Source organism: Cotesia typhae, unplaced genomic scaffold (genome assembly GCF_013202065.1).
Source record: "Cotesia typhae breed Kobodo isofemale line unplaced genomic scaffold, CoteBio_Ctyphae scaffold_91, whole genome shotgun sequence".
Classification (NCBI taxonomy): Eukaryota; Metazoa; Arthropoda; class Insecta; order Hymenoptera; family Braconidae; genus Cotesia; species Cotesia typhae.
In genome coordinates, this window is record NW_027423781.1 from 27,651 (window position 1) to 37,782 (window position 10,132).

Sequence of the window (10,132 nt, forward strand, 5' to 3'; positions counted from 1 at the left end):
AATAAATTAATATGGTAAAATAAATAATGAACAACTGTTATAATAAAAAATTAGTGGAAAAAAAGTACCGTAAAATTAAATAAAATTTCGCAACCTCATCAAAAAACCGTTCTGCTTACCGTAAATACAGTCGGTAGTCTGGCGCTCCGTTTACAACGGGATTTTTGAACGGACCTTGGCGCCAGATTCTACCGAATCAGTAGATAACAACTATAGAGCCACCTGCAGCCATTTTTACAAGTAAAAACCATGAAGTTGATTTTAGCGTCATCTCCCGCAAACAAAATTAACCATGACACACGGTGAAGGAAGCCGAGTATGCCCGACAGTTCTTAGTCAGATTAGTTTGTCCAGTTTATAAGGTTTATAAATCATTATTATTTTTAAATATCTATCATAAAAGTATTCGCTCTTTATTAGTATATTTTATAAAAATATATATAGATCAACAAAATGGTATGTACTTAATGAATGATTTTTCTATGATTATTTGTAATTTTCAATCCTTATACATTTTATATTATTTTTATAATTTTTATCAACAAAATTTTAGTCACGTTTTCTGTAGAATATTAAATGGACATTTTTTATTTTATTTAATATTTCATTGATTTATTTATTAAAAAAACAAATATTAATAAATCACATAATATTTTATAGAGTAAAAAAATTATATATATATATATATATATATATATATATATATGAAGCAGTTGACGGATGTAATTTATCAGTTCGTTCATTCATAACCTTATAAGGAAATTATTAACTCCTAATTATGGTGATGAAATAATATTTAAATTGATAATCTATAAAATTTTTTTCATGAATTTTTTTTTTTAATTTTTAAATAAAAGTGAATACAAAAGCGAATTAAAAAAATAAATTAATTTCAGCAACCCCAAATAATATTATTGAAAGAAGGGACTGATGTCAGCCAGGGCAAAGCTCAGCTGGTGTCAAACATAAACGCCTGTCAGCAAGTCGTCGACGCCGTGAGAACAACTCTTGGTCCTCGTGGAATGGATAAATTGATTGTAGATGCCAATGGAAAAGGTACCATCTCTAACGACGGCGCTACTATTCTCAAGCTCTTGGATATTGTTCATCCAGCAGCCAAAACTCTTGTAGATATTGCCAAATCTCAGGATGTTGAGGTAAATTTTTTTAAATATCACTATGTCAAATAATTCTCCATTATTTTAAAATATAAAATTTTATTTAAACTATAATTTAGTTTTCTATAATGGAGTACATAAGTCATAGAGCATCAGACTAACAATTTTTTTTAGACTATTAATTGTCTCATTAATGTTCTTACAATATTTTTATTTTATTATTTATAAAAAAATTTATGAAAAATAAGTTAGCCGACATCTGAAAATTTTAACAATTTTTTCTCATTAAAACAAATTTTATAAAAAAAAAGTAATTTCATTTGTAAGAAACTTGAAAAACTGTAAGTGCAGTTTTTAAAATATATATATTTTTTTGTTTTAGTTTAATTATTGAAAAATAATAAAAAAAAATTAAATTAAATCTCGGATAATTTTAGTATCATAAAAACTAATAAATTATCAACAATAGGTTGGTGATGGTACCACCAGTGTTGTCCTGTTGGCTGGAGAGTTTTTGAAACAAATAAAACCATTCATTGAGGAAGGAGTTCATCCACGTATAATAATAAAAGCCTTCAGGAACGCACGAAAAATTGCGATTGAGAGAATTCAAGAATTGAGTGTAAAAATAGAAAAATCAACTGCCGAGGAAAAACGGAGTCTGCTGGAAAAATGCGCCGCTACAGCGATGAACTCGAAACTTATTCACCAGCAGAAGGATTTCTTCAGCAAAATGGTTGTTGACGCTGTTTTGCTCCTCGACGAGTTACTACCGCTCAACATGATCGGGATCAAGAAAGTATCCGGAGGTGCGTTGGAGGATTCGATCCTGGTGGCTGGTGTAGCCTTTAAAAAAACTTTCTCGTACGCGGGTTTCGAAATGCAGCCCAAAAAATACTCACCCTGCAAGATAGCCATGCTGAACATTGAACTGGAGCTTAAAGCCGAGCGCGATAACGCTGAAGTTCGTGTAGACAACGTTGCCGAGTACCAGAAAATCGTTGACGCTGAATGGCAAATTCTGTACGAGAAACTCGAAAAGATCGCCAAGAGCGGAGCAAATGTTGTACTTTCAAAGTTACCAATTGGCGATGTCGCGACTCAGTACTTTGCTGACCGTGACATGTTTTGCGCCGGTAGAGTCCCCGATGAAGATCTCAAAAGGACTATGAAAGCTTGTGGCGGAGCTGTCATTACCACTGTCAATGATATTGACGATTCTGTGCTTGGAAAATGCGCAAACTTTGAGGAAAAACAAATTGGTGGTGAAAGGTAAATAATTAATAATTAATAAAGTAACAATAATATAAATAAATATTTATCATTATTATTATTATTATTATTATTATTATTATTATTATTATTATTATTATTATTATTATTATTATTATTATTATTATTATTATTATTTTAGATTCAACTTTTTCGCGGGATGTCCAAATGCCAAAACTTGTACATTTGTACTGCGAGGAGGAGCTGAACAATTTTTAGAAGAGACAGAGCGGTCGTTGCACGACGCCATTATGATTGTCAGGCGTATGATAAAAAACGACGCAGTAGTCGCTGGTGGAGGAGCTATTGAAATAGAATTGTCTCGTACACTTCGTGATTACTCGCGTACAATTGCTGGCAAAGAGCAGCTCTTAATCGGCGCTATTGCTCGTGCTCTTGAAGTTATTCCGCGACAGCTCTGTGACAACGCTGGATTCGACGCAACCAACATTCTCAATAAATTGAGGCAAAAACATCACCAGGGTAAATGCTGGTTCGGTGTAGACATTCTCAACGAGGACATTGCCGACAATATGGACGCCTGTGTATGGGAGCCAGCAGTCGTTAAGATAAATGCCCTTACAGCCGCCAGTGAAGCTGCTTGTCTTATTCTCTCGGTCGATGAGACCATAAAAAATCCTCACAGCAGTGATGCTCCTCAGATGCCTGTAGGTGGTATGGGTCGCGGTATGGGGCGACCTATGTAATTTTTAATATTTTCTCACATCACTACTTTTTTTTTTCCATTCATTAAATTTTTCTAAAAATAAATAAGCAATTATTAAAAAAAAAAAACACGCTTCACTATTTGTACTGATGGTTACTTATTTTATATCATAATAAAAACGCTAATTAAACATTTCAAATTTGTGTTTTATTTATTTTTATAAATATTTTTTTAGATTTAATTTAATTAAAAAAAAAAAAAAAAAATTTAAATGTCCGCTAACTTCAGAGTAATCAATTTGTTTAAAAAATTCTAAGATTTTTTCAAATAAATAAATCAGGGCTGTAGAATAAAATAGGCACCAGCGCCCCCATTTCTCTGACGCTCATGTGGACTAATATTTACAAATTCTAAAATAAGTAAAGTTTATTTTATAGTATTATTCTAATTAAATAAATAGAACAATAGCTTTTTTTTTTTTTTTTTTTTTAATAAATATAATTTATTTAAAGAATTAATAATAATAAATAACATAAATGTTTATCGCTCGTAATATAAATAACAATAAATCTCGATTGATCGTTGTATTCCAACAATTGTCATCAACAATGAACAGGTAATTATTTTTTCATTGGTGTATTTTTCCTTCAAAGTACTGAAATTAATGATTTTTTTATTATTATAAATTTTTAACAAAATAATTACAACAGTATGAGTAATTTTTTGTTTGATACCACGTGACTGAGTTGACATTATAAATGTATAGTATGATATAATATAAATATATAATACACGGCACATCTGACATCAGACTTTCTGTTATTCTGTTTTTCTGACTCATTTTATTATTTTATTACATTATTAAATTAAATAGTATAAAATTTATATATTTTATTAATAAATTAATACATATGAGTCATAAATAGTTGATTAGATAATTATATTGTGGTTAGAAAATTTTTGTGACGTACATTATTTAATACAAATTGATGTGTTTAGTTGTGTTTTGTAAAAATTACTGTAAACATTAATAATAATGACTTCTGTTACGGACGTACAATCTCTTCAAGAATTAATGTCTAATTCAATGTGAGTTTTTTATTAATATTTCAATAAAATTAACTTAATTTTTATTAACTTGATTTGTATTTTTAATTCAGAAATCTATCTGGAGTAACGGGTGAGGCATCAAATACTCATTTAGAAATCAATGATGACAATATTAAAAAGCGATTTGAGAACATAAAAAAATCTCCAAATGATTCTCAGCTTTACCGAGGATTAATTTTAAATAATAACATGAAAGTGTTGCTGATAAGTGATCCTACCACCGATAAAAGCGCCGTTTCACTTGACGTCAATGTTGGTAAGTTTATTTATTTATTATTTATTAATTATTTAATTTATTAATGTATTTTAAAAATTTTAGGCTACTTGAATGATCCAGCAGAACTGCCAGGATTGGCTCATTTTTGTGAACACATGCTATTTCTTGGTACCGAAAAATACCCAGACAAAAATTCATATAACTCGTATTTGTCTCAACACGGTGGTAGTTCCAATGCAATGACTCTACCGGATTACACCCAGTACCATTTTGACGTCAGTCCAGAGTATCTTGAGGGGGCGGTGGATCGTTTTGCCCAATTTTTTATAGCTCCACTGTTTACCGAGTCTGCGACAGAGCTTGAGGTTCAAGCTGTTCATTCAGAGCATGAAAAAAATATCGCAAACGATACGTGGCGGCAAGATCAGCTGGAAAAATCATCAGCGGATCCAAATCATCCGTACTCAAAGTTCGGAACTGGACATCGTGGAACTCTGGATTTTGGACCAAAGCAAAAAGGGATAAACGTGAGAGAAGCGCTTCTGGAATTCCACAAGACCTGGTATTCGGCGAATATTATGGCATTGAGTATTCTTGGTAAGGAAAGTTTGGATCAATTGGAGAAAATGGTGGTGGATAAGTTTAGTCCGGTTGAAAATAAGGAATTAGAAGCACCAATTTGGCCGGAGCACCCGTTTAATGATAATCATTTTGGTAAAAAGTGGATGATTGTACCGATTAAAGATGTCCGTGCTTTAAAGATGAGTTTCCCACTGCCGGATCTGAGCCAACACTTTCGTTCTGGTCCGGCGCACTATCTATCTCATTTGTTGGGTCACGAGGCTGACGGATCACTCCTGTCAGCTCTTAAAAAAGCCGGTTGGTGTAATGCATTGGTTGCCGGGGAAAAACGAGCTGCCAGAGGTGGCTGCAATTTTTTTTCGATTTACGTAGACTTGACCGAGAAGGGAATTAATCACGTTGACGATATTGTTAAGCTTACTTTTCAGTATATAAATATGCTGAGAATAAAGGGCCCACTTGAGTGGATTTTTGACGAATGCAAGCAGATAGCTCACGTTGATTTTAATTTCAAGGAAAAATTAATGCCCAGAACAACTGTTAATGTAACTGTACGGGCATTACAAAAGTATCCATTTGAAGAGATACTCACTGGGCCTTATTTGCCTACTGAATGGCGTCCAGATTTAATAAATACTGTTATGGATTATTTGGTACCTGAAAAAATTCGCATTCACGTTATTGGTAAAGTTTATCAAAATATTGCTGATCAATCGGAATTTTGGTACGGGACTAAATACGCTATTCAAATTATTTCCAAGGAAACTATTGAGAGTTGGAGAAATTCGGGTATATCTGATGAGTTAAAAATTCCAGTTGCAAATGAATTTATTCCCGAGTCATTTGAAATTAAATGTAATAACAATAGTAATAATAATAATAATAATAATAATAATAATAATAATAATAATAATAATAATAATAATAATAATAATAATAATAATAATAATAATAATAATAATAATAATAATAATAATAGTAATAATAATAATAATAGAGAAGAAATAAATAAATTTCCAAAAATAATTTTAGACACTCGGCTGATGCTTGTTTGGTTCAAGCAAGACGACGAATTTAAAATACCAAAAGTAAATCTTACTTTCGACTTTGTAAGCCCTTATGCGTACCTCGATCCTTGTAACTTTAATTTAACAAACTTATACATACATTTATTCAAAGATTCGCTTAATGAGTACGCGTATAATGCGAGTTTAGCACAATTGAGCTGGGAATTTAGTGCCAGTAAAAATGGTATGACTCTGATGGTTGGTGGATACAATGACAAACACCGGGTGCTTTTGAGTAAAATAATCGACAGGATGGTTAATTTTAAAGTTGACAAACAGAGGTTTGAAATAATAAAGGAACTTTATATAAGAAATTTAAAAAATTTTGAAGCTGATCAACCGTATCAGCATGCTGTTTATTATTTAGCGGTTTTATTGACCGAGCAAGGATGGACTAAGGACGAATTACTTGAAGCTATTGAATTTTTGACTCTGGACAGGCTTGAGGAATTTATTTCAAATTTATTGACAAAAGTTCACATTCAGTGTTTGATTCATGGTAATTTGACGGAATCAGAGGCACTGGAAACAGTTAAAATGATTGAGAATAAACTTACCAAGGATCCACTGGACAGTGAAAAAAGTAAAAAAACAATAGTACCGTTAATGCCGAAACAATATATACTTAATCGTGAAATAAGTTTGGATAATGGTAGTCACTATTTGTATGAAATAGAAAATAAATTACACAAATCATCGTGTACTGAAATTTATTATCAAGTGGGGTTACAATCAACGGAATCAAATATGCATCTGGAATTATTGGGGCAGATAATATCCGAGCCGTTTTTCGATGTTCTCCGTACGCAAGAACAACTGGGTTACATTGTATTCAGTGGAATACGTCGAGGGAATGGAGTTCAAGGCCTCAGAGTAATAATACAGGGCGATAGACATCCACAGTATCTGGAAGAGCGCATCGAAGCCTTTATTCAATCGCTTCAGGATCGAATTGTTAACATGTCCGAGGATGAATTCAATCGGCATAAAACTTCACTCGCCAATCAACGTCTCGAAAAACCAAAAAAAATGACAACACTATCGGCAATATTTTGGAGCGAAATAACTAATCAGCAATACAATTTTGATCGTGCAAACATTGAAGTTGCCTATTTACGTACCATAAATAAATCACAAATACTTGATTTTTACAATGTAAGTTTTTGTTGATATTTAAAAAAAAAAAAAAAATTTTTTTTTAATTATTTTGATTTTATTTTACATTTTAGGAAACAATAAAACAATCACCTCAGAGACGTAAATTGTCACTTCATGTGGTATCAATAGCCCCAGGTGGAGCAGGATACACTGAAAAATCATCTGAAGAATCATCAACAGCCCAAACTGATGCAACAACTTTGCCAATTAAGATAACAGACATCTTGGCATTCAAATCGAGTCAATCACTTTTCCCAATTATAAAGCCCTTTATTAATATTCCAAGAAAGGATCAAAAATCTAAACTTTAAATTTTATTTTAAATATTTTTTATTTTTTATTTAATTTTTATTTCACCTCTCAAAGAGATAAATTTAAATCATTGTCAATTTTTTACCCTACCACCAAACATTTACTATTTTAATTAAATGATACATGACTTTACAGTCGCTGTAAACTCTACTATTGCTTTACGGTATATAAATAATAATAATAATAATAATAATAATAATAATAATAATAATAATAATAATAATAATAATTTTTAATAAAGTAAATAATTTTATTGAGTTGATAAAATAATTATTGTTAATAATAGTGTTGAAGTTGTTGAGTCGGTATGTGGTTGGTTGGTTTATGCTGGATATAAAAGTATATTTACAGCAAGTAAAAGGGAGAAGCAAGTTGTGATGGAGCGGCGGCAATCTGTTGGCTGTTATTTTCTTAATACTTAGTGCATGGCTTATGGGTATTGCTTAGTAGTAAACTCTTTGCGGCGAGAGAAATTACAACTTTTGTCTCTGGTCTCTAATCTATGATCGTAAGACAGGTACGAAAGGTGTACAACGTGGTGATTGTTGTTGTTGTTGTTGTTGTTGTAGTTGAGTTTAGCTGAGCGTAAAACGACACAACTTTTTTTATTTATTTTTTAAAAAAGTACTTACTCTTTAGTAAGTCCTCCTCTATCTTCTACTCAGTGTTCAAAGAGTGCGTTCAACTCGTTCAGGTTTATCCATTTTACCATTAGTTAATTCCTGCGTGCGTTGGCCCTTTAACGGCTAAATTTTTTTTTTTTTTTAAATAATAATTATTAAAATGGTGATTTTATTTAAATATAATTGGTGAGTAAATTTAATTAAAGTCAATTTTTTTTTAAATAAAAAATGGGATTTAATAATAATAAAAATAAGAGCGACGAACTCTTGGTCTTAGGTGATACGCGATTTGAATTCAAGGTCACGATAGTAAGTGTAGTAAGGTGTAGTGTTCATTTCTCCTTGTCGTTGTTATCCTTTCTTATCCTTTATTATCCAAAGTTTATCCTGAATCCCCAGCACATAGGCATACATACACACGAGTACTCCGGTGAGCGTCATCCTCTAAAGTTATTGATATTGATATAACTATATATATATATATATACCTAATTCGTGTCACTCTTATCAGCTATTATTTAAAACGGCTTAAACTTTTGTCAATATTTTTTATACATGAATAAATTTTTTTTTTTAATTGTTTAACATTTTGAAACAGTGGTATATAATTTAAAATATTTCGCAAAAAGTAACTTGCACTTTAGCATATAATATTTCTCAATTAAAATTTTTTAAAGATTAAATTCCAACCGTTGTAAATTAGATAAAAATGATTAAAGCTCGGTAATAACCAGTTTAACCGCAGATAAAATTCTAATTAATTACAAAATTAAATAAGTTTACTTTCACAAAAGATACAGCACGAGTTAGTTAGTTTTGTTTTTTTTTTTTTTTTTTTTTTTGATAACCAATGATGCGTATTAGGAGCATTATAAAATATTTATTGAATGGTTTCGTTCTATTTATCGATTGTTATATATAATATAATATAAAAAAATCAGAAAGGTGAATCTCGTGTTCCAGTTCTCGAAAATTAGATGATGATAAAAGAATTGAGAATAGCTAGTTCCCATCCATAATTCATAATTATTGTTATGATACAATACAACACGCTCGTGTTATAAATATTATATGGGTTAATAACATAATTTATTATATATTAAATTAATAATGATAAAGTCAATTAATTAATAGAGTAAGATTAAGAATTTAAGTGATTGAAATATTTAAATAATATTTGTCAAAGAACAATTAATCTGGCGAGTAGTCCAGTAAGTCGTTTTATTTTAAAATATTAATCTACTGAATAGTAGTTTAAGTGAAGTAAGTTTAAGTAAAAGTAGCTAGTGAATTGTTCGTTTGATTATACTTACCACCAGAGGACAAAGCTTTGAATTAAATCTTAAGAATGAGATAATAAAAAAATAAGAGAATAACTCTTACTCAAGGAGAGTTATCAATTCCTGTCTTACGCTCCAGCAGTTATTAAATCCTTAATGCTTATATGGTTATGATAATTATTATTTTCAATATATTTTAATATTACCTTTATTATTATAATCTATTTTTTAAAATCTAGTCTAGATATATTTTCTTTTCTTTTATTTATTTTCCATAGATTATTGATATACGACTGCATACATACTAATATAATACAACAATAAAACAGCGCTCCTCATTAAAATTACTTTAGCGTTAAATTGTAAATTGTCTGAAATACGTGAAGAGTATCTACAAAATATACTGAAGAGAAATTTTAAAAATATTATTGTGAGGTAGTGAGGTAGCAGTGAGAGCACCAGAGGTCTAATGTCGATGCCCTCAAGGTTACAACCAACTGCCTTGATCTTCATGATAAAAAATATAATACACAACCGGCCCTTATTACGCAAATAATATATTACTTTATGCAACAACTTTTACCACAGGATCAACGGTTTTTTTTTTTTTTTTTTTTTTTTTTTTTTTTTTTTTTTTGTTATTGCAAAGATTAAATTACGAAATTATATATATGTATAATAATGTAAGAAGTACGTTTAAGTAATTTCTTGAGACACAAATGACCG

At 30.4% G+C, this 10,132-nt stretch overlaps 2 protein-coding genes across 2 annotated transcripts; both read left to right on the forward strand.

The window, feature by feature from the left end:
* Positions 1-299: 299 nt before the first annotated feature.
* Positions 300-3,256, forward strand: Cct7 (chaperonin containing TCP1 subunit 7). The gene is made up of 4 exons (XM_074258588.1): positions 300-456; positions 897-1,157; positions 1,588-2,390; positions 2,533-3,256. The coding sequence occupies exons 1-4, from the start codon at positions 454-456 to the stop codon at positions 3,095-3,097; spliced, it is 1,632 nt and encodes a 543-aa protein (XP_074114689.1). The 5' UTR covers positions 300-453; the 3' UTR covers positions 3,098-3,256.
* A 614-nt stretch (positions 3,257-3,870) lies between these two features.
* On the forward strand, positions 3,871-7,751 carry Ide (Insulin degrading metalloproteinase). Its single transcript, XM_074258543.1, has 4 exons — positions 3,871-4,146; positions 4,218-4,423; positions 4,487-7,188; positions 7,263-7,751. Exons 1-4 carry the CDS (start codon positions 4,094-4,096, stop codon positions 7,500-7,502), a joined length of 3,201 nt encoding a protein of 1,066 aa, XP_074114644.1. The 5' UTR covers positions 3,871-4,093; the 3' UTR covers positions 7,503-7,751.
* The last annotated feature ends 2,381 nt before the right edge of the window (positions 7,752-10,132 follow it).